The sequence below is a fragment of the Amblyomma americanum genome, chromosome 4 (assembly GCF_052857255.1).
Source record: "Amblyomma americanum isolate KBUSLIRL-KWMA chromosome 4, ASM5285725v1, whole genome shotgun sequence".
Taxonomy (NCBI): domain Eukaryota; kingdom Metazoa; phylum Arthropoda; class Arachnida; order Ixodida; family Ixodidae; genus Amblyomma; species Amblyomma americanum.
In genome coordinates this window covers 219216860-219241994 of record NC_135500.1, presented here as the reverse complement: position 1 = coordinate 219241994, position 25135 = coordinate 219216860, and the positions used below count along the sequence as shown (strand labels likewise).

Genomic DNA, 25135 nt, shown 5'->3' with positions numbered 1-25135 from the left:
CGTTTTATTTTTTTTTATATTTCTCCCCTGCCTTTTTTTTTTTAGCTCCTGCCAGGTTGATAGGAGTCCTGTGTCTCGGACGAGGACCCCGTATATATTCACTCCTTGCCAGCTTGTGTCTGTATGTATACCATATTATCGATGCGTAGGTTAGTGGCTTCACCTTCATGGCATGTTCCGCCCTACTGTTCCGCTGAAGAAATGCAGGATCCAAGCAACGCCGTGCTCTGCTCTCCAAGGTGCTCTTATCTGTTTCTTCTCCTTTCTTTCTCAGATCGCCTGGAAGCTTTTGAGAAGACGCCGAGCCAAACGGTAGCCGGCGGCGAGTTGAAACAGCCGGGGTTATTGACCCCCCTTCGCGGCCGAAGGTTCATCTGCGGAGAATGCGAAAGCCGCCTCTGTGTTGTAGCCCGCGCGGCAATAATAAACATCGCCGGCTCAGATCGTGTCTGTTCAGGGAAATTGCAGGAAGAAAATGTCTGTCCCGTTAAACACACATTTTGCTTTGTTGTTATTGTTGTTACGGAGTCTGTAGGGAGATCGTGTCGTGACGGGCACTTGGGTGGCCTCGCGCGCAGTTTGCAAGGCCAGTGCACCGCAGCGAGTCCGCGTACCATGCGCGAACTGAACGGTCGAAATGAGAACGCAAGGACAGGTGGGTCTCGACCGACTGAGATCAAAGATTGTACTGTACAGAGTGCGGTATACAGTCGTGCACCGTTAATACGAACCCCGTTAATGTGGACGACTCGAATTATAGGAACAGTTTTTCTGGGGTCACTTTATAATTACGGCCCGTTAATATGGAAACTGGCTGTCCGGACAATGGACAGGGTGAAAATGCACGGAGCCCATTGGGACCCGTGTATTTTTGTCTCGTTAATATGGACAGCGATGAGAGCGGAAATCCCGAGTGTCTCTACTAGGTGTTCCGCCCCATATACAGTTTGAAGCAGGGCAGAATGGTGGGCCTGTTGGTAAAATACCAGCCAAAAAAGACGAACACACCAGGAGAGAACAACGCATGACAACGGCTGGACTAACAGCTGAATTCTTTATTGAGTACAGACCGCCGAGTAATCTCAACGCATGCGCCAAGGCAGGACAGACGCTCAAGCATGCTTATTCAAATAATCAAGTTCTTTCATCGTCAGCGCTATCGATGGTGAACTGCCGCAAGCATCGCCATGTTTTGCTATTTGAAAGGCCTCAAAGATTTCGCGGGCCGTCCATGTTTTCCCATAGCCCAGAATGGTGACTTCAGAGAAACGTGGGGAACCCTTGCCAGGACATCTACTACAGTGCCAAGCAAGATTGCCATCTTCACCAGCGCCAACTTTTGTTTTGTGCTTGCGCATCTTCTCGTTCACACAGTCACCCGTCTGACCTATGTAAAATTTTCCACAGGTCAGCGGAATCTTATAAACCACTTCAGTCCGGCACTTTGCGTACATGGTTCTATGTTTGGTCGTGCAACGCTTCTTGTTTCCGCCAGGCATAATTCGTGCACAAAGTCCTGAAAGCTTAACGGGGGCCGAAAAAATCAAATTGACCCCTTGGCGCTCGGTGACTTTCTTAACATTGTGCGCCACTTTGTGCAAATAAGGCATGACATGAAATTTTTTCCTTTTGTCAGTGGCGTCATTATTTCCCTTCTTGACCCCGCCGTTCATCTCTTTTGATACGGATTCAGCGACCGCTCTCAACATGTCTGTAGGGAAACCTGCATCAGACTGGCGTTTGGCTTGCGTAGCGACACTGGTTGACACGGTGTGACAGCAACTTCATAATATTAAAGCAGCGCTAAGCAACAAGGACGAAGAAAGAAGGGAACACACACACACTCAGCGCCTATGTGTTTGTTCCCGTCTTTCTTCGTCCTTGTTGCTTAGCACTGCTTTAATATCATGGAGCATTTCCAACTCGCCCAATCTGCCGTTCTTTGACAGCAACTTTTTTTTTCATAGAGTTCTCGAAACAAGCCTTAGCAATACCGCTCTTGACTAGTTTCGAATGGTTAGAGTCAAAGGGTAAGAGCCCTTTTTTTGTCCTAGGTGAATACATTCAGCACGCATGGCCTTTTCCAGAAAAGGTTAGTAGCAAGTCTAAAAAACGGATGGAGTTGTTAGTGGCTAATTCGCGAGTAAACTTCAGAAGGGATGAGCAGCGCCTAAAGGCACCCGAAACATGTTCAACTATCACCTGATAGGAGTCATTAGGTCCGGTGTTTAAAAGCACTAAAAAGTCATCAACGTATCTGGCAATTCGCAGAACACGCCCGTCATTCAAAACACTTTGAAGCGAGCGGTCAAACTTTGCTAAGAAAATATTGCAGAGCACTGGGGCTACACAAGCACCTATGCAGATCCCTTTCTTCTGAATATAAAACTTGTTGTTATACTCGTTAAATACTCGTTGTTAAAACTTGTTGTTATACCGTTCTGGGCTATGGGAAAACACGGAAGGCCTTTCAAATAGCAAAACATGGCGATGCTTGCGGCAGTTCACCATCGATAGCGCTGACGCTAAAAGAACTTGATTATTTGAATAAGTATGCTTGAGCGTCTGTCCTGCCTTGGCGCATGCGTTGAGATTACTCGGCGGTCTGTACTCAAAAAAGAATTCAGTTGTTAGTCCAGCCGTTGTCCTGCGTTGTTCTCTCCTGGTGTGTTCGTCTTTTTTGGCTGGTATTTTCTTCTTTAACTTACACAGTTTGAGTGCAGAACAACAGTGAAAGGCAGTGCAAATGTGCGAATGCCGTAGTAATGGGCTTCTTGTGTGTGTGTGTGTGTGTGTGTGTGTGTGTGTGTGTGTGTGTGTGTGTGTGTGTGTGTGTGTGTGTGTGTGTGTGTGTGTGTGTGTGTGTGTGTGTGTGTGTGTGTGTGTGTGTGTGTGTGTGTGTGTGTGTGGTTTCATGCTTCACAGTGGCAAGGTGCCCTGTCGGCCCACCTTACCATTTGCCGCATTGCGTGACTGGCTGAGAAAAAAGGAATGATCTGTACGCTCCACTGAAAGCCACATTCAGCAGCTGTCAGCCGAGTGAGCACAGATTTCTTGGTATGTAAACAGTCGTAGTAATTCACCGCAGCAAGAGGCACTATCATGCGCCTCATCGATAGGCGACGTGCTTCAGTCTACAGAGCGTGATCTTCAAGATAATGGCAACCAGAATAATGCACGTCGAGCTGCTAGGACTGCCCAATTTCCACTTCACTGCCCGCCTATATGCACAAAAGCAGTTTGTGATCATTACATTTTTTTTTCAAAATATTTCTTTTTGTTTTTTCTTCGTGATTCGCTGCTACGGACGACTCGCTCCGACATTTTTGCCCGGGAACAAATGTGTCCATATTAACGAGGCGCGAGCGTGCCGTTGTTTTCAGTGGAAAGGCCCTTCCTCGCGTACGCCTTAGAGGTGATGATGGTGGAGAGCTTGCGTCGAGCTTACGCCGCCTACCGTCCCTAGCCACGCCGCACGGAACACTGCAGCGCCAGCCACAGCACCCGGCTAGCACCACGCTCGGATGCGCGCGCACCGCGTGGTGATGCTTGCTAGTGCGCCACAAATTGGCTGAGGTGTGGACGGGTGAAAGCGCGGCGCATGCAAATGGCGGCAGGCGGAGTCACGTGATGGTGACGGATGGACGGCGCGAAGAGAAAGCGAAAGAACGGACGAAAACGCGCCGAGGCGCTGGCGCGCGCAAAATTTCGGCGAGGAGGAGGAAACGCAGCGCGCGCTTTTTGTTGGCTGCTCGCGCGGCACAGTGCAAGACCGGCGGAGGCGCGCGCTGCTTCCCGCCCACGGTGCATGCGGCGGCAATTATGCGCGTGCGGTTACGCAATTTGGTTCTTGTCTAACGCGCCACGTCCCCGCGGTGCGGCCGTGTCTGGCTACGCAGAGGGGAAGAGTGAAAGAGAAGAAAATCACGCAGCCGAAGAGAGAACGGTGGCTACGCAGCTTGAGAGAGAGAAGAAAGAAGAAACGTTTTCTCCATTTCTAATTCCTGCCGCGGTTATATTCCTCTCAACAGTGCGAAACGCAGTCTTATACGCATACGAGCGGCCAAGAAAAAAAAAAAAATCCGAGCGACACCAACATAATGATGATAACCACAGGCGGAGAGATTGCTTTTTCCACGAAGATTTTCGGTCCCCCTTCGCCTGCGGGAATAATAGTCGTCCCGCTGCCCCTCCTTTCCCTTGGCTGCACTGCACGCATGTTCCGCCTCGCGTACGAAGACGGCGAGAAGGCGCGCTGTAACGATTACAGGAGCTAGTGTGCTACTAACGAGGTTAGAGCTGGTTTCGGGGAAGCGGGCTATTGGGGGTTGCTCCGGCAAGCCGAAACTTTTATGCACCGCGTTTCTCGGGAATGCGTACATAGCGCGCGGAGGCTCGACTTTACGCCAGTTTGACCCCAGCGGTTGTGCGTATGAGCTCGATTGATAGCGGTGCCTCGTTTCTGGCTGTTCTAGAGAGCCGTTTCGGAGAACGCCTGTCGCTGTGTTATACTCGCGAACTTATTATGTATGGCGCCCGGGGCAGTGCGCGGTGAAGCGAAGCGTGCACCATATATAAGTGGGTGCCGAAAGAAGCTGCGTCCAACGCTGCAGTCGAGTCGGAGGCAGTTCGTAGAAACTGGAGCTTTGCCCCGCGGTTGCATTATTCTATAGCGAGGTCCGATTAAGGCCGATAGGATGTGTTGGGCTAAAGTTTACCTATTAACAACGCAGTGACTGCTCCTCTAAAATGGAACTGTGAGACCATCCGCGACAATTCGCCCTTTCTTGCCGGTGAACGAGAAAAGTTAATTGCCTTACATACGGACTTTGCTAGTGCGATAGCCTCTGCAAATGGAGTTCTGCGTGGGCAGCCTGCGTGAGCAAGCGTTTTTCAAAGAAGGAGGTGATCGCTGTAAGGAACAGTGGAGCGCTGTTTACGGGGGAGCTCTTCGCGAAATGTCGTAGCCCAAACAGCGCGGCGAATTAAACAAATGAGAGGCAGACGAGCACACGGCCGTAATGGCGTCTCTTCTTCCTCCCAGCAGCTGCGTGGGACGAGGTTCGCGACGCACGTGGCGGCATATCCCCCCCCATCCCCTTTTCGTTTTAGAAAACGCACGTGCACCTGCGGACGTTGGCGATTACGGACGCCGGTTAATTTCGCGGTGACGCTCTCAGCAGGTGCAGGCAGTGCTTTGTGGCACGTGGCCTTAGGCGTCACGTGCGCGAGTAAACAAGCGACGCGACCAGCCGTTGTTAGGAGGAGCGCGGCGACGTTATTTCCCCGGCTTATTGCGCAGCCTGTCATTTGGCGTTTTTGTGTGAATGACGAGTAACGCGTTTAATGAGGCCAGTGCGAGAGACGCCGCGTAACTTTTAAGACGTATTATGAGGCGTTTGTTTTCCCGCGATAGATGGCCACGGCTGTGCGGGTAATGACAGCGCACATAAAGGCCGTTCATCTTCTCCGAGACCGTCACCCTACATAGGTGTACGTTACAAACTGGTACATCCGCCCCTGGTCTCCAGGCTGATTTCGACCACTCGCATGGGGTTGATCGTCACCTCGTGGCATCTTCTGAATGCAGTAGCCGCGCGGCCGGAACCAAATCGACGCCGTAATCGTGCTTGCGATGGCACCGTGCACGGGCACGGACTGTACGGCTCCTGGCGCTGCAGTGCACACGTGCTCGAGAAGGTCAGTGATTGGGCTACATGTTTTACTCCCTCCTGCGTTTTCCGCGTGCGCAGCAAGATCACGTGGTGCCGAAGGCGAGTCACGCAACCGCGGCGGCCTATTCTCTGCAGCGAGCATCACGTGCGTGCTCTCCCGCGGAGCTCGTGACCGGTTGCGTGTACGAGCGGTTCCTCGTGTGCACAGCCGACCAGACCGACGCTCATTGCCGAATTGAGGGAAGACAGACAAGAAACTGGGCGCACACAAACGGGTCGTTCAGCGCGGACTTATTTGCAGGCCTGCATGCCGCGCGCTGTCCGACTGCTGGCGAAATGCCGACGCTCAGTATATCCCTGGGACAGGGCACCGCGCTTGGATTTGCGTATCGTCAACGCCGTCAACGTGCATCTCAGCTTTGAGAGTGCGCGCGCGATGGGTTACGGGTCCCGTGTGATCATGTTTGCTCAGAATTATGTAACAAGACCTGGAGATGCGTGAAATGTGATACCGCATGGAGAAACAAGGAGGTCGACGATACTAGCTACAGTGTTTGGGGGGGGGGGGGGGGGGGGTGTCCCTCACCGACCCCTTTTCGAACTCCATACAGTGGCGAGTGTGGCGGCCAGCTGGGCGGCTCATGACAGAGTCACTCCCTTCCACCCAACCTGGCAACAGCGCAGCGGCGTCACGGCCAACGCAGAGCCGGACTAGCGGCTCGCGCGAAAGCTGCATTCAGGAGCGGCGCCGCAGTCGTCGGGTCTCCCGTCAAGGCCCCCGCGTCATGGCGCTTGTGCACGCGCGCACATGGCGCATGGCGTCACAATCGCGTGACGTCACGCCCGCGCAGTCGTCGTCATCGGGCATCCCCCGTCTGTGCGACCGACACAAAGGCGGCCCGCTGCCTCGCACAGGCACCTGCACTTGGGGAAGGCGCGCTGTGCAACCATGCGCCGAGATACGCCCTCCCTCTCCACGACCTGCGCCTGCTGGCTTCCCGATGGGATGATGCGCGCTCCGTCTGTCAATACGGATGAGCGCTGCTGTCTCTGCTGCGTAGCACATGGGTTCGCGCAGGAGGCGCAAATGACGCGAAAAGAAAAAAGAATACTACGAGGCCAATGAGGCTTGATTCGTTTGGTCAGATGAGTAGAGCACGGAAGATATTATCCACTCGCTAAAATAAGCGCTACCGAGGAGAGAGAGAGAGAAATGAACGAGTAAAGGCCCGTTCGCTGGTCATGAAACAGTGGTACAGGCGATCGGTTTTAAATCTATCCGAGTATAGAGCAAGAGCGGATCGCGATAGGAGGGTCAGGTTTTGCTCGAAGAGCATCTGCAATCATCGTTGATCCTTAGCTTATATCAGCGTCTGATTGAAAAAAAAAGAAACGCAAAGGAAAAATAAAACAAGCTTACGTTGGATGAGATGCGACGGCCAAGTTGCTTCGCGCTCTAACGGATTCCACCTGCGCCTTCCGCGCGGCTGCAGCCTTCGACCTCGGCCGGAAGCTTCGGCGCTCGCAACTCAACATCCTGCGGGCGCCAAGGCTGGAAGAGTCGAGAAGGTCTCACTGATCAGAAGCGTGTCGCTTCACGCGAAAACATCGGAGGGATTATTACTGAAGCCACGCGCGGGTCTTTTTTTCTTTCGTCTGGCTTTCAAAAGTGTGGCATGACCGTTCGAAATGAGGACCAGCGAGTACTACCGGCAGCAAAATTAAGTTTGCGGCACGCGATTTCTTGGAACAGCGTTTATTGTAGCTCCACCTCGTTAGCGAGTCGCCTTATATTTATTTACCAGGAGAATGTGGGAGCCAAGTACTTTATGCACTTCAAGCAAATGGCCTGCGTGACTGAGCAGGAATAAATTTTTTTCCGCGCACTCACGTCTCGTAAACTTTTGCTGGCGACAGTACATTCACTAAAGCCTTCGTTTCTTCATGGCTATTCGGTGTTTGTTGCATTACTGAAGTGCGCTTCAGCGCCGTGCTCTCACGGAGCGGAAAACATGTCTAGCGTGCACAGAACAGCCCTTAGACGCAATTGGCTGAGAGTTAGTTTGAATATACTACTCTAACGAAAACCTCCGTCCTCTGGGCCGCGTTTACGTTTGCCCAAACTCATTCGTAATCCTGACTCACTGTTGAGGTAAGTGCAAACACGATCGCTTATGCAGAATCGACGCTTGCGATCGTACAGGGGTCGTTTGGCACAGAAAAAATGAATTTGAGAGTTTATTGGTAAAACGCTAAGGCGCCCGTGTGCTGTGCGATGTCAGTGCACGTTAAAGATCCCCAGGTGGTCGAAATTATTCCGGAGCCCTCCACTACGGCACCTATTCTTCCTTTCTTTCACTCCCTCCTTTATCCCTTCCCTTACGGCGCGGTTCAGGTGTCCAAAGATATATGAGACAGATACTGCGCCATTTCCTTTCCCCAAAAACCAATTATTATTATTATTTTATTGGTGCCGGGGGCGACAAAAAGGTGCCAGAAGTCGGGCGTTATATGTTCGATGCCAGTGCGGCTAGAAAACGATTACGCTGACTATTTTAGCACTTGAAACATCACACTATCAAGAAGTTGCCAACGAGACGTTAATAGACGTAAAAACAGGATCCCCGGAGCCGATGTGCACGCTTGAGCGAGAACTACTTCATGCATGGCGTTCAATTTACTTTGCGCCATATCAGCGAGGGGACGTTGGCTGCTTGCATGTTTCCGTCTTAAACGTCGTGCTGCGGTTTTAATTTTACTCGAAAATTCCGCTACGCGTGGCCGCAATGGGACACAACGGGCTGATAGCCCCACAAAAGACGAGGTGAAGCAGTGTGTGGAGTGCACTCCTCTTCCTTTTGTGACACTCTTTTTTTTTAATGCGTTTAAAGTGCTTCGTAGGATTACTTACGCTTTAATAAGTTCCGTCCAAGTTCTTAAATTTCATTATCGGAGGATCTCTTTCTGAGAATTAGGGGACGTCGCCGCTGTTTCCTGGCCAATCTCGCACCTATGCCATTTCACAGAAGTCTGCATGTGGAGTGCCGTCTTGGTATGGACAAGTAGACAATGCTGTCAGTACACGTCCCCACAGTGTGGGCGGCGTAGTGTTGACCTGGGGCATGCATTGTATAGCTGCAGGACAGCGTCCGGTCATGCAGCTACGCCCAGAGCTCGTCGCAGGCGCCAGTCGGCCCGAGTTCGGGCCCAGACGGTCGCCCACGCTCACAGCTGCAGTTCCTAAAATCTAGAGGGGGGCGAGGAAGAGAGGAGGAACACCTGTGCTCGCTCCGTGACTGCCCGCATCGTGCGCTTGGTGCGTCGTTGGTGTCGACGTCGCCGCTTGCGCGGGGGTGGCGTCACTCTGCCGGCGCGAAAACACGTTGCCGTTAAGGGCATGGAGCAGGAATTCTGGGAACCCGTTGATTGACTCCTGTTGCTGCTACGTTATTCAGGTCGCGCTGTGTGTGGGTGAGCCCCCTCAGCCTAATGCAGCACACAGTGCATGCTGACCAGCTTTGCGCGATCTCCGCTGGGCGGTTCTGGAAAAACTTCCGCTGGGCGCAACAGAGCGAGAAACAAGAGCAGCTTCTTGAGGATTCCTGACAGTCACGACTGCGCCTCAGGCAAATCAGCGTAAATTAAAAAATGGGAGACTATCCACTCGGCGAAGTTAATAGCAGCCTGTGACACACATATGCGCGTCTTTCCGGTGCTTATAAGCCCGCAATCCGCCGCGTTGGCACTGTGGTTAGAGCGGACAGTGTTGTGAATGAATTTAATTCCCTAAAATTTAAGCAGATGTTAATTGATTTATTCCCCAAATAATTTCTGTTGAAGGCCCTTTTTCTTTTGTTTACTCACTTACTTGCTTGTTTTTCTTTTGAAGTGTTCACAGTTGTATCTACATGTGTTAAGTTTATTTTCCAATTTTGTTCTTTGTGACATGATTACTGTTTGCCCCCCCCCCCCCCCCCCCTTATGTAATGCCCCCTGGGGCCTTTAAGGGTAAATAAATGATGATGATGATGATGATGATGGACCCGGGTTCAGTCCAGGCCGCGGCGGCCGCGTTTCGACGCAGGCGAAACGCAAAAGGCACCCTTGCGTTGCGCGATGTGAGTGCACGACCGCAGGTGGTCGAAATTCCCGGCATCCTTTATAGTCCATGTATCGCTTCGGGACTTTCAACCCCATATACCATCCATTATATGACATGTCCTATACCGTACTAAACGAAGTCCGTGCTCGAAGAGCGGCAGATGAATGGGTCGCTCTTCGAACGGCGGACCCATTTGAACCATGCATTTTCTTGGACTTTTTTCGTCAGAAAAGTGGGCTTCAGCATTGTTTTCCCGTGTAAAGTTCCTCTCTTTTCTTTCGGCGAGGTAGGAGTCGCCCCCATAAATCCGCCCCAGTCGTGTTAATCTGTCAGCCGGCGCGCGAATCTCGCTGTTTTCGACCAGAACGCTATAGCAGCTCTTCTCCGGGCCCGCGCTACTGCGTGCACTAGCGAGTTGCACATCTTATTTAATCGCCGGCCTGGTCGTTCGCTCCCCGCCGTGCGCAAGAGCTTTTCCTTCAGCTGCGCGTTTCCTCCGCCTAACGAACTCGGCTGCGAGGTGGCGATCAACCTCGCCAAGGGTCATTTGCGTCGCGACCTCATCAACGCCTTACTAATGTCAAGGCCGGCACTCAGGCTTCCCAGCAGCGTCGCAAGCTCCGCTCCCTCGCGGAGTGAGTCACGAAAGCAGCCCCCGGTCACGCAATGAGCCACAGAGCTGGGCCGGCAAGTTTTACCGCGCCGGGTTCGAGCTGAGCGAGAGGGGACGAAACGTGCTGCACCCCCGGGCCGATCAATTCTATTGTTGCGAGTAACGACGCGGTGGTGGCGGGCAGCTGAGGCGGGTTTCGAGCGAGGCTCGCGAGAATGCCGGCACTGTGCGGAAAGTAGCTGGAAGGGGAGCCTTTCGCGGCAACCCTGTGCGGAATTCCAGGGCCGGGAGCCTGCACGAAGGTCGTCCAATGGGCAAGGGCGTCACCTTGCCGGGCGGCTTATTAACCCTCCCCCCTTGGGCGTCGCTCAGCGGCGGTGCAGTCCTTGCCGGCAGGCTCGAATCGGGGTCGAGCCAGCTTTTTTCTTCTTTGCGCCGCGGGTTTGTCTTCTCGGGCAACCCTTTCCGCAAGAGGCAACTGCTCTTGTTTTGCGCGGGGCTGCTTGGCAGACGCCGTGAGCGTTGTCTCTGTCGCGATCTCACCGTGCGCGCCCAGCTCGAACGAAGCGTTTCGGCGCCGCCGCTCGTAATGTGTCAGCTCGGGAGTCCTTGCGGCGCGGCCGTTATAATACGGAGGCTGATGGACGGAGGCAGTTCCGTTGGCCACGGAGAATACGAGGTGGAGGTCGTCCAACAGCAAGCGCTTGGAGACCTCCTTCGATGAACCTATAAGCATTGTGCGCATATGAACGGCACGGGCAAGGGGACAATGTCGCCTATGATGCAGCCCGTCTCACCTGCGTTTGCGATCAGCCGTATACCGACCATCTGTGCGACGTATAGCTCTGACACATCTGCGTGTGACATGTTGGGAACGACCTGGATACCAACCTTGAAGGGTGTCCAGCTTTGCAGTCATGCATGCACTAAAACGTGACGTAGAGCGCTCCCTACAAGTTGCTGGCCACTCTGCGGCGTGTCTTTGCCACCCTTCGGCTATTGGGAGACCACGGATTAATCCAGCGAATAAGCGCAGGCTTTTCTTAGGCAGCCATTGTTTCCCGTCCTTCTCCGTGCCTCTTTCTTTTGTACTCAATAGGACACACACGCACGCCTGCCTCTGGAGCGACGACCTCCGCGCCGTTGTTTCGCTAAAGCGACACCGATTAGGGCTCACCGCAGCCGGCGAAGCCGCGGGTAACTCGGCAACAGGCGACGAAAAAAAAAGAGGGGGGGGGGGGGGGGGAGTGAACGGAACACGAGGAAAGACTCCGCCGCGGATAGAACGTATACCCAGCGGTATATGGGTAAGGAAAGAAATTATTAAAAAAAAAAAACGAAGAGGTAGAGCGAAAGCGGCGCTACAGCTCCGCATCACGCGTTATGGCAAATCCGAAGCGCCTCGATCGACGCGGCGAAGCGATTACGCCGACGACCCCGATATCACGCGGAGAAACGGATCAGCTGCGAAGCGGGCCGGCGATAACGATCTCGCTACCGCGGGGAAGGCAGCGCCGGTACAGCGAGTGCAGTACGTAACCGGCTCACAAGGACGACGGCCCGGGGCCTGTCGGCAGCCGCACGCAGAGAGAGAGAGAGAGAACTCCGGTTGCCGGACAGCCGCGGGCGACGCTGCGAATCCGCGACGGAAGCTCGCGCGCCGCCTGTGTGCATATCCGGCTCGACGCGGTTCCGCACGCACCGGCTTTGTTGTGCGTCTGCACGGCAGTGATTGCGACTGGGCGGTGGTGGTCAATGGGTTCATTATAAACGCGCCGAAGCAACACTAGCCGCGGTCACATGAATGCGACTGAAGTCGACTTCTGCCGACTTTTTGAGGGAAAGTGCAAGAACGTCGAGGAAGAGAGTAGAGGACGAGTCGTGCCTTTCCTTCTCGAAACCTGCAATTTCCCTCGAAAAGTTGGCTGGAGTCGACTTCGGTCGCATTCATGTAAACGCGGCTATATACTGTGCGGTCATGATGAGTCAAGACGTTGCGGATGGCTGCGCTGACATCGCACGCACCCGGACATCTTTCCATTTCTCCTCAACGAAAATCGGGCTTTCGTGGCCGGGATTGAGCCTGCGACCTTGGGCTCACTGCACGGGCGGATTTATCGATCTCTCTTAAAGGAGAGGCTGGCAGGTTTGTTTATTCATGCCCCCCCCCCTCCCCCGACTGCTGTTGTTCTTATATTCGCTGAGAGTTTTTCACGTTTTCTTTCACTCGTTTAATTTTGCTGTTATCGTGAAATGATTTCCCGTGACCTTCCATCCCGTGAAACCAAGCGCAGTTAACGCCGAGGTGTCCCAGCGTCTTCACGTTCCCTGGTCAGCTCTCATTATGCCGTTGGCACTGACGAGCTCCTCAAGGCTGGCGATGCGCTGGCTTTCGGACTTCCTTGCCTCAACAAATTGAAGCTGGCCTGTGTCGACAGATTACCGCGTTCTGGCGGCAAAGACGCTGCGTTCAGTGAAAACGGAGCTTTCATAATCTAGAAAAGAGCTGCCATAATCTAGACAGGTGTCGATGCATCACCGGTCGATTTCGCAGTAAGCAACGGATCCCAGATGCTAGGCTACACCACCATTCACTTCTAAACTGGGATCGCGGAGTCCTTCACGATTTTTGGTTGAGAGGGGAAATTTTTAAATTCAATTTTCTCAGCAGTAAACACGTCTGTTGCTGCGGGGCAATATCAACACCCCCAGGAGGAGCCATAAAATCGATTTTACCAAGAACAATAGTTCAATGAAACTGTTCTTGAGGTTTCTGAGCAGAACAGCTCCGTGTACACGAGTCCAGCACTGCTTGCTCAGCGTGTATCGTGACTCCGTATATATCTGCCGACGAAATGGGCTCTGCATGCGAACAGCACAAGGACAGGACGCGACACTCAACCCTGCTAACGAGGGGCAGAAGAATGAGCGGCACACAGCGAAGAAAGAGGTAGATCTATCTGGACATTTGGATATCCTTTTCCTGGTAAGGTGAGAAACCGCCGAGGAGATTACGCATGCCTAATCGACCGAGACGGAAAGTGCCGACGATCTTTCCTCCTTTGGTTGCCGGTGTTTGCTTTCTCCGAGAATGAGACGAGCGGTCCGTGAGCGTAACCCCACTGCCACCAAGGATCTGTTGTTCCCACTTGCATAGCGTGCTACACAACGACAGCGGTGGAAGCGCAATGCTGCACGCATAAGCAGGTAATGTGATCGACGTCGCGGGCGGAGCCCTAATTCGCACCTTCCTTGGCGCGGCACCGAGACTGCGGCCAGGAAGCCGGCCGGTGGCACGGGGCGTCGCTGCTCTCAAGGGTGACGCAGTCGTCACGCGTTCCGCGCCGCTTTTCCCGCATAGCAGCCGGCGAAGATCTGCCCAGACTTCTTGTCGCCTTCGCTCGCTCGAGGGGGATGTGGAGGGACAGGCGAGGTTGCACCGCGCGCTCGTGCCTTCCGCAAGCGCCGGTCCGGCTCTTGCAACACGCCGTCGTCACGGCTTCGCCAAGGCCGAACGCAGCTGCTGTCGTCCCCCCCCCCCTCCCCCCTCCCCGCATTTGGTGCGTACATATGCGGCCCAGTCTCGCCGCATCTCTCGCCCGTCGACCCTCGCCGGTCTCTTGGCGATATGCGCGAGGAGCTTGTTTTAATAAGCGCCCGACGAGCCGCGCTCGAAAAACAGCCCCCACGAGAGAGGGGGATCGACGGCTGCAGCCCACCGCTGGGTGAGGTTTTTTTCCTTCCGCGTACATTTCCACCGCGGATCGTAGTATCTGCGCTGTCTTTGTCTCTCCCCACTGGCGATAAGAGCGCCAGAGAGAACCTCCGACGCTAACGCAGTTACGATTGCGGTAAGCAATTGCTTCAGTGGTGCTGAGGAGGGAAGAAGCAGTTGTTCACGTTGAACACTGAAGCGTGAGGAACTGAGTGCGTTACGAGGGAGAGGGGTAGTAATGGGGGTACTGTGCGATGACCCAGGTGGAAAGGAGAGAAAGAAAGGAGAAGAAACTGCCAGTTGCTCTTCTAACCGAATTCCGCCAGCAGCTCCGTTCCAGTGACGGACATGAGGTAAAGCAGGGGCGGAGGAGTTATCGGCACGTGCCGGTCCTGGCTGGCCTCAAGATCCCATCTCTGTCGAAATAAGCACTCACTTTCGACAACGCCGAGACACGCAAGGAAGGGAGCGCACGCAGCGCGTTACTACGTGACGGCGAAAAAGAAAAGAAAAAACTGCGTTCCAGCCGCTTCTTTCCCGCTTCGCAGCCACCGTAACCTTCGCACCCGGTCGCCGCTGTGGTAGACGGCGGCGCGCACCGCGGATGGAATAAATAGCTGGCTCTCGGGAGATCTCATTGCCGAGTACGCTCCTTCCTGCTGCCATCACCGCCGTACACCTACGCGCACCTGCGGGCTCGGGGCTGGAGACCGAGCTTGTGTTACGTCACCGCAAGCCTTTTGCCCGCGCAGGTTGCAACACTGCTCCTCCTCCTTCCCCGCACAGCTTTCGAGCACGCGCAAGCTCGCTTCCTCGCGTGTCACGTTGCTATGCGGTGCAGCCCTCACAGGCGCCGAAGTGTGATCGAGCAGGCCTGCGCCGCTGCTGTGCTCGTAGTGGGCGGCGGCGGCTGGGCCGTCGTCGAGAGCAACCGCCAAAGGGTGGCGACGACTGTGTTGTCAACCGTGCCTCAAACCGAGGGGCCCTGGTTGGCTGTACGCTCAGTCAAGACTGAGGGCCGATCGCAGTCAGCCGTCGAGTATACCCGCGTCTTATCGATTTACTCCGTTCTCTAAATCTCCAGGAACTGCTTTTAGCTCGTTCGCGACATATTAACGCGGCGACCTTCGAAAAAAATCTTGTAATCGCACTACGTCGTAACGCGCACCTGGCAGCCACGCAAAGGCATCTCTTCCAATCAGCAGACGAATCGTGCTTGCCCGTCAGCCGCCGCTTCCTCCCCCCTCGATAAACAGCGCGGTGTTTCCGGCAGACGCTGCCTTCCGCGAGTGAAAGTGATGCTGCGGAGAGGACCGCGTGGTTGGCTGGAATAAGCACGGGGAGAGGGGGCGGTCAGAGGAAAACGTGAAAGCAAGACCACGCGGAGTCGCTGACAAACAACACGGCCACGCGTTCGATGTACGCGTAGTGCACAAGACGTGTGCGTCTGTGCGCGCGCTGCGGGAGGAAACGAACGCACCGCCACGACCGTCGCGTCACGGTTATATTTTCCGCAGCGCCGGCAGTTGTTGCGACAACGCGCTCCGCTGCTGCACCTGCTCTAGCGCTTGGAAAGCGAGCAGCCGGTCGCTTTTCTCTCTCTTCCGCCGGCGGCGCGCGAGTGAGCGCAGCGGCTGTAGTTTAAGCGCCCCCGGAGCCTGTTGTGGCACAACACTTTCGGGCTGTGGCAGCGTCTCTGCAGCCGCTGAAGGCTTCAGGGCGGGCGCCTATAGCTATAAAGCTGCTTACGCGTTGTCGGCTAGCTCCTTCATACACATCGATTGGTTGGTGTCTGCTGCCGTGGCTGTGAGTCTTTCATAACGCCCACAAAAACCGAATGCCACGTGTGACGTCGGTAGCGTGGAAGGGACGCCGAAATGCCCTGGAATGTTTCCCAGCACTCACTGTTTACCACGGGAGACTGTTACAACTACTGCGGCCCCCTCGTAGCTCAGATGTGCAGTTTCGGGACCTTAGATCCACACGTACCGTGTACCGGCTGTGCTCTGTGCCGGTGCGCTGTACTGGTTTGTTTGTTTGTTAGCAAAGCCTTCTATGTACCCTTTTCATAAATGTTAAGCCGGGTACACCTGCATGCCGTACATTTGCATTGAGCCGTATACTAATGGCGGAGCAGAAAGTTTTTTGAGTATGTGAACGCGACTGCATTATGTGCACTTGCGAAGCAGCGACGTACGAATTTTAGCACATTATCCTCGTATTTTTTTTTTTTTTTTACTGGTGCAATTATTACGTAGGAGAGCCAACTTAAACGGAAGGGTAGCTAAGCGTAGCAGAAAGCAGCTACGCGAACAAAGAAAGACCCCAGCCGCAGTTTGCGGAATAGATTGGCCGGCCAAGCAAGCCTCGCATGAGCATAACGCATGCCCCCCAGGCATCAACTGCGGCGTGCTTCGTGGACGAACGTGACGCTGCTTGGCGAGGCACGGATGAGCGAACGGGGAATCGATGACATCGGGGAGAAAGGAAAGATTTCGTCGCGAGTGGCGGACGAGGCGAAACAAAGGCCCGTTCCTTCCTCCCGCGTCGCACAAAGGGTCGGGTGCTGCACTGCAGCAACGCTGTGGTGGCGGTGGAGAGAAAGGGAAATGGCGGCGGCGCAACTCGCTGGCGAAATGTGTGCTGCCTGCGCAGCAGCGCCCTCCGATCGGCGTCGTCGGCCAAGGTCGCCTTTCTTTGCACGGCCGGTCGCGCTGCCTGCCGCCCACCCGTCTCCTAAGTGCGAGCTCGGCTGTCGAAGGGCGAAACTCATTGTCACCACCATCACACTATATATATATAGCCTCGGCGCTGTTTGGTAACCAATTGTCACCATTAAAAGGGCGTAGAATAATAGTGCGCATTCACGACGCCTTGCTGAAAGCAGCGTCTGAGCAATAAGTGCCCCTGTCCCGATCGAGCAGCACTCATCCATGCGTTCACTGCACACACGCTGTCGATATATACGCAAGCCCCTTCTTGTTCTCGGCAGAAGACCATGCACGAAACGCGTCGCCCGCGCACGCGGAGGCAGCGATGTCGACGCGACCGCGAGGCGCGTACTACATTGACGATAAGCACCGACGACCGTCGCGCGGTCTCGATCGATCGCGCGCGAGACACGCGAGCGAATTCGCGGCACATCGATGACCTTCGTGGGATGGGAGATTGTGTAGCCAGGAGGGGCCATAGCGCAGTCGATTCGACCATCTCACGCACGCGGCTGCAGCAGCAAGATGTGCAATCGACCCCGCGGCGCACCGTAGTGGGCGGCCGGGCCGTGGCCGGAGTGCCGCTGCGATCCACGACTGGAACGGTGCAGCATTCGGGGATGCCTATGTCTTTGCCGAAAGCAGCAGAACGGTTTGCGTCTCAGTCGCCACTCCCCAAGCCCTAAATGCCTGCAATAGCGTAAGGGGTAAAGCCTTGACCTCACCTCTTTAGGGCTTGCAGCACTATACGAGTGGGAGGCAAACGACGGTCACTTTTGGTAAAGACGGTGCGAACCATGCAGACACGTGTGGACGACTTCGCAAGATACCGGACTTGGCAGAAATGTTATTACTGTGCGCAGCTGTGAGTTGATCAGTGACTGAGTCAGTGATTTTAGATTAATTGTTGCCCGTGAGCAGCGCGGAGACAAACCACGCAGAAGCGCAGAACTTGTAAGGAAGAGGCGGTGCGAATTTTGATGATGTCGATGAAGTAGTTCCAGCGCAATCTGGCCAAAGAGCGCCGCGACTGTTGTAGATCTGCCCGGGGTGGGATCAATGGCCCGGTTTTTTCAAATACATCAAGCCGAGCACCAGGCCGTTGGAAAACCTGCAGCTGGCGGCCCTGCAGGTATCGAACCCCGCATCTCCCGCATACGAGGCGGATGCTCAAGGCGGTTGCAAATTTTCCTAAACAGGAATGGGCAAGGGCGTTTCGGGCGCCCATTTGGACGCGCAGTTACTTTTGAGTTGTAACAACTGCCGTTCACACGGCTATGCTTGCGCTGTAAATAAATTGAGAGAAAAAGAATTAAGAGTCTAAGTGTCAATTTCTTCGCTTCCAGAAAGCATGCATTTGCAACGTACACGGTTGCTCTTGGCGCTCGCGACGTGGTGATGAGATTTAAATCCATTTCGAGGTTTTGCGCCGCCTCCACAGCGGTGCACCGTTTTAGAGCGCGCGGCGGCAGGTGTGCAAGCGAGCTGTTCTGCGATCGATTTGGGCAGCGCGAGGACCTTGGCAGTGCGAGACACACGCGGGGTCAGCGGGCAAAGAAGACGAGTTCAGGGAACTTGGATGACCTTGGCGCCGCAAATTGTTTCGTTTCTACGCAATAAGTAGGGGGACAAAGGCGAGTGGACGAAGAAGGTATACCTTCATTGAACACGCAATGCAGGCGTCATGAGTGATCCCAAGTACACGGTATGGTGTGGCATGATGTGCGAAGATTAACGCCCCGAAGCCTGCACACTGGCTGTGAGAGCTAGACGCCTTAGCGGAGGGCTGCGGACTAACCACCTGGAAACGTTCAAATTTAATGCGTGTTTCAGCTTGTGGCTGTGTACAGACAGCCATGAGGAGAGAAATTTGCTCTTGGGCCGATTTCGGCGATGAACTCCTTTGTGCTGGGCGATTCCTCGGACCACGTGAGGAGGAGGCCCAGTTCACTGGCACATTGAGGCTGGCTTCGTTCGGAGCCATTCTTGTACAGCCTGCCGGAATACACTCAGCTTGAGCCTTCGTGATCCGGCCTGCCGTTTTTATCTCCCTGACGTACGCCAAGTTACAAACAGAGTGTAGATAAGGTCACCAGCATCAAGATCTTAGCGCCGAGAAAAAGGGCTGGCGAAAATGCGAGTGAAATTGAACGAGTTGAACCTTTCAGCGCCCTTTGAAGCTTAGTCACCTGTCCACGGACGGGATTTTCCTCCGTCATTAAATCAGAGGGCTCCGCAGAAGAAGTCTTGCCAGGCTCAGCTGAGGAAACTAACTACAGCGTGGAGCAGTTAACACTGCCATAGAAAACCAATGGGGAACACTTTTGACGGTAGCAAAAACGTTACTAGCAAAAAAATCCAAGCCTGCATGCCGACACGAGATCTGTGTATATACTGAATGTTATAGTGAAATCTCACAATATGTGAAAAAATTGCGCTCATAGACTCTGTCCCGTTCAAAAATGCTTTTGTCCAGAATTGTCGGGTATGGGGCCTCGAATTCTATTTTTATTCCTTAATTTTTGGAGGGGAGAAAAGGATGGGGCCCTAACATAGTGTTTGTCCAGGTGGCCCCGAAGAGGAACACAGCTCAGCTGCAGCGCTAGCGTCGTAGGAGAGACGGGACACCGCGGCGGGGGCGGTGTCGACGGTGCAGCGGCGTCGTTTCTCGACTCTGGTTTCGCGCCGGTACGATGGATGGATGCATAAGGCCGAACCCGGGCGGTGGTTCAAGCCATGACTTGTTTTACTCTTGTCTTGATTTTACCCACCAATCAGACAACCTTCGCTTGGTTACTTCTACCCGCTACGATAAACCACCCCGCGCGCCCTCTCTGGTCGAGAACACGCGCTGCGCCAGTGTGCGAGCGCGTGCGCTGCAGGACGTTGACCGGCACCCTTCATTCTCCTCCACCCGCTCCTTGACTGATCAATCAATCAATCAATCAATCAATCAATCAATCAATCAATCAATCAATCAATCAATCAATCAATCAATCAATCAATCAATCAATCGACGCATCACGGCTGTTGGCCCGAGGGGCCAGATCGGGACGACGTGGGTTCCCGGACAGAAGTTCTGTGCGATCGCACTATGTGCGGAAAGTGGACAACGGCTCTTTCCAGCTGATAGTGCTCGCCCCACTATAGGCTCGGCGAGCATTTTGCGTTCATGCGATGGATAGCATCGGTGCAGGGCTGCAGTGGACCGCTTTTATGAATGTTAAGCCAGCTTCTGTCAGAGCAGATGTTTCAAATCAGACTGTATATAGCTGCAGTTTGCGCGTTTTGCGAATAATAATAATAATAATAATAATAATAATAATAATAATAATAATAATAATAATAATAATAATAATAATAATAATAATAATTGGTATTGGGGGAAAGGAAATGGCGCAGTATCTGTCTCATATATCGTTGGACACCTGAACCGCGCCGTAAGGGAAGGGATAAAGGAGGGAGTGAAAGAAGAAAGGAAGACGACGAGGTGCCGTAGTGGAGGGCTCCGGAATAATTTCGACCACCTGGGGATCTTTAACGAGCAGAATATGTCAATTAAGCAGGCACGTAGCCAGGATTTGTGTTCGGGAGGGGCTCAAGGTAATTTCTCATATACCCAGGGAGGGGAGAGGGGTTTGGATACGTGCCTGATGGATTGATGGATGTCAACGCTGTTTCCATCGTGACGACACTTCGAAGCAGTAACGTAAAAGTTCAGCACTCTGTCCTCGTTTTACTGATGGCCAGTGACGCCGTTATTAGAGCAACGTGGGAAAGCCCACTTAACGAATTTTGAAATGGGTCCAGTCTGTTGTGGTGACACTGCTTCTCGGTGTTTGCGTCATACGCGTGTGAATGGGAACTGCCGTTCCTGCTCTTGAGCCGAACAAAAAAAAAATAGGTTGAATCTGAAGGCAGTACAATTTTTTTGACTAGTTGCCACGCCGATACACTGACTGCGCAAGGGGACCAAGGAAGGCACTTATCTCCACGCAAAGCTGCGTGCGAGCGTTTGCGCGTCTTGTGTGCTCTCTTCGCTGCTGTCAACCTTTCGTCTTCCTCGTTCAAAGCCCATTCGCCCGACAAGTATCTTGCAGCCGTTGATTAGGCGAATATTAGAGCGGCTGGGAAACAGTTTCTGTTGCGAAGGCGGGTCGCGAAAGCTTCAGCTCGCGTTATGCGCTGGCGGCTGAAAGCGGCGGTTTCAAATTCAGCAGCTGCAGTCGCGTGAGCCTTATCTTGAGCCCTCACCCTGCATTGACACGTCCGGGAGGCTGGGACGAGACGAAAGCCACCTGGCCTCGTGCCGTACCGCGAAACACTGGCACAACAGCTTCTGCTCTGCCCTCCGAACTTTCACGCTGCGGCGTCGCTGTGTGCCTGCGTGCGCCACAGCGGAATACAGTAGATATGCCGCATTCCCGAAGTTCTCTAACACACAAGAAGTCGTGGCTGAAAGGCTTTCTCAGATGATCTCTCGGGATGCCGCAATGCATGTTCGGCCCTAACCACGAGCCCGTGAATAAGTCGCTTCACGTAGCGTTGCCGACCTGAAACCGAGTCGGTGATGTGACACTTGGAGATCTCCGGTTCTGCGAAACCGCATGGCCGTAGAAAGCTGCGTTGCACGTGCACCGACGCGTTTCCTTTTGTTTGGAAAGGGACGCAGAGATGCGGAGGAAGCCGAGGGGAGCGGCAAAAAAATAGGGGGGCGAAACGTGTCACAGCGGCGACTGGTAAAACAGGAAGCGTGGGGCGGGGGTGAGTGAAGCTCGCCGCGCGGCAAGCAGCCCGCCGCTGTGTGGTTGCGCAACGCAGAGGCAGCCCCCCATCATCCGATGGCCTCGCTTGCCGTATCGGCCGCACTGCAAGCCGTGAGGCCAGCAGCGAGTGGCTTCCCCCCGATAGGCCTCCCGACTTGGCTCGCGGTCAGGGCTGAACACCGCCGCGGACAACAACCGCAGCAAAGTAAACTTGCTACTCACCCCCCCTCTCACGCCTCCCTCCTCTGGCGTGATTTGTAAAAGGCGAACAAGGACACCGTGTGTGTATGCCTGCGTGCGCGTAGTTCGCGCGCAGAGTGCCAAGTCCAAGACGAAGTTTTGTTGCCCCAAAGACGCTGAAAGCAAGTCGGACACTCCGCGAGTCCGATTGCCTACATTGAACGAGGACGTTGTCGTGGTGCGAAAACGCGGCTCAGAACTGTAGCCAGGCGAACTTTGGCTCGAAGAATGAGGCCAGCTAAACAAACACACAGTGACATGTTTAATTTATTTCTCTGAACTATTCCAAAGCAATATGTCAAAGCATTGTGTTCTGAGCTGTACTCTTGCGGTATGCGAAACTGAATCCATTTTTTTGGCCGTGCGACAAGAAATAAGTGATGCGCAGAGCAAGGAGTTAGAACAGGAAAACAATAAACACTGGCGCTACGGCGTGCGCACTCGCGAGAAGAGCGTGCTTTTCAGAGAAAAGGAGCCGCGTTGCCTGATTGCCAGACGCCATCGATGTTTCGTGAAAGAAACGAGCGCACAACGGGAAACGAGGTGTCGGGAAGGAAGAAAAAAAAGGGGGGAGTCTGAGGAAGAGAACGCGCACTTCCATCGAACAAGGCGGCGTCGTCACGCTCGACGTAGAACGTCGCGAGCGCGGCGCGATACGCAAACAACACCGTTGCGTGCGGCTTTTTTTCCTTCCCGCTCCGCCGTGCAGCAGCCCTGTTTTATGCAGCAGGTTTTATGCTTTCGACTCGCATCCTCTCCCCCTGTTGTCGTTGGCCATGGGGACGCCCGCATTTCCGCCCGCGGAAGCCAAGATGAGAGCGGGAGTAAACGCAGCAGCAAAAGCGACGCTAGCGACGCTCGGCGGGCGCCGGCTGCGAAAGCGTTGCCGGCCGGCGAGCGAGCCAGGCTCGTTGCCAGCGGGCCGAATGTAGGTCGGGGCCATCGGCGCCAGCGTCAACCCTTCGCTTGCCAGACCGGGCGGCGTTCCCGAACGCCGGCACGAGGGGGAGAGACCGTGCAAGGGGGTTGGAGAACGAGATGATGGCGCAGCGGCATCCCGAACGAGAGACCGGCCGGCGAAAAAGCGCGTGCCTGCCAGCCAGCACGCCGCTGATGATGATTGGAGGGGGGGGGGGGCTCCGCCTCGTCAACAACAGCCGAGGCTGCCGCGTGCGGTTGTTAAATCGTCGGCGCGGACGCGTGGCGCAATCGCCGCGCAGCCCACGGCCGCTGCCGCCACCTTCGCTCAGTAAAGCACGCCGGGTGGAAAAGTCCTTGGCCGGCGAGCCTGCGAGGCCTTTTCGCCGCAGTGAAATCATGCCGCCGGCTTTTTGAACGCGTGAACAGCGCCGAGGCATTGTGCACGCCTGCTGTGACGCGATGCTGTCCTTGTAGCGTCGGCCTCGTCCGGCTTTGAGATTGCGCAATGCCGTTTTGTTCTGCACGCATGGCAGTCGCTTGAGAGACGAACCGTGCTGTCACCGTGTGCGTGCAGTGTTACCAGTGACACGGTTCTTCGCCTTCTGGCGAAATTGGAGAGAGAAAGTGGACGATGAAGCCATCCCAGTGTTCATTCGTGCGGTTCTCGATTACCTATCGTAATTCAGACCTGTCACCAGGACATGGAGCTCGATCACGGAGGCTCCAGTAAACTTTTGTTCACTACCGCATCTCATTTCATTTCTTTTCTTTCCTCGACATGGGCAGCTAGATATCTGAGATGAGGAAACAAAGGTCAGCAGCCGGCGCCTTCAGGGCCCTCCCCTTCACCTCCGCTACTTCCTCACTTGGGAAAGGTGATATAAAGAAACTTCCTTTTTCGCTAACGGAGGTACTCCGAGAAAGCGAAACATGTCAGGTGTCTTCGGTTGGCGTCTGTAATGTCTTGAAGCTAACAAAAGTGTATTCTTCATTTGCTTGCGAATTTCACGAAATTTCAGTTGAGCGGCGACCTGGCAAAACGCTAATGAAGCCCGCCATCGGATTTGGACTCAAAATGCTGAAGGAACGAGATACAAATGTGCGAGGGGGGATAGGTGTCTTGAGGTGATGGTGTGCAGCGCCTCCTCCGAAAATGCGGTACGAAATTCGTCACCGCATTCTGGTGCACAGTTAGTGCCCTGGTCAAAACTGAACGGTACTGTGTAACGCGAGATTCAGCGACAGCTGTTAAAGTATCGATATTTGGAGCGCGCGCTATTCAGCGCCGCCGCTACTCGAGCCCAGCCGTACACCGACTAGCGCTCTTCTCCAGTCCGCCGCTCTAGGCGCCAGGGGCGCTCGAGCTGCGCTTGCACAGCAGCCGCCGCAGATGGACCGTGCTACATTCTTTCGCTCTCGCCAAACTCTCCCTTTCTCCTCCCAAGATTACCGCGCTTCGGCAGACACCCTTCGCGGTTGCTCATTCCTCCCACTTGCCATACATACCCTGCTGCTTCCGCAGTAAAAACCGCTCCTCCTCTTTAAAGGGTAACCACCCTCCGGGTGGGTGGTTCCCGCGGCAACCTTCCTCCGGTTGCTCCTTCGTTTACGCTCTCGCCAAACCGTCCTCCTTCCACGGTAACCACTCGCCGGTCACGCCGACTACTACTACTTACTACTGCACAGACGCGAAACCCAGGAGCGGGCGCTTAACAGCTGTCGCTGTAAAAACATGGATTACTGAACCGCCACTTCGTCCGAGATTTCCTCCAAATCTAAAGCTTTTCCTTACCACCAGGGGTTGCAAGCGCGCTGTAAACTCATCCCAACGGTTCGCCCGGCAGGTTCCGGTGCGACGCTTAACCTTTCGTGTGGGACACGGTGGAAGAATAGACTATTCTTCCACCGTGGTGTGGGAACAGCGCTGTTAGTCTATTCGTCCGATGTGGTGTAAGTCGTGTCGTCATACACTTTTTACATCTTTTCAATTTTTTTTTAGTGTAGCTTTGAGGATTCGGCTCTTCATTTGCGGACACCGGCGAAGCGGGTTGCTCTTCAGTGTCGGCTAAATGAGAGGCAGCGCAAATCCAGTGCAGTGGCAGTGGTTTGTTTCGTGATGCTACAAATGCCAGCTGAATGCGGCAAAAGCCGCGAACGACGGGCAAGAATGAAAGGAGACGCGAGAGAGGGCTGACGTGAAGGCCTTTTTAGGGACCAGGCTATAGTCGAGTACGACTCAAGAACGAAGCGGGAGATACCCCTCAAAGAAGGCCTTCCAGCCAATAGCGTCAACCGATTTTCATGACGCGGCGGTTGATCCAATTAAGCCATGGTGATTCTCCATTCATATGCCACTCCCCTGCGATTTCATGCTAGCAGGTGCAAGAGGATC

The 25135-nt window shown here is 54.3% G+C and overlaps 1 protein-coding gene across 3 annotated transcripts in view; it reads left to right on the top strand.

Annotated features, from left to right (window-relative positions):
- Glut4EF (Glucose transporter 4 enhancer factor) overlaps nt 1–25135 on the top strand; it is a 149737-nt gene that overhangs the window by 84153 nt on the left and 40449 nt on the right. Inside the window, exon 3 of one of the 3 annotated variants that reach the window (XM_077663501.1) lies at nt 275–986. The exons of the other annotated variants lie outside the window; for them this stretch is intronic. Within the exon in view, the coding sequence (XP_077519627.1) occupies nt 275–951 (677 nt within the window). The 3' untranslated portion in view covers nt 952–986. Of the gene's footprint in view, nt 1–274; nt 987–25135 lie in introns of those variants that run through there. 3 annotated transcript variants of the gene reach the window in all.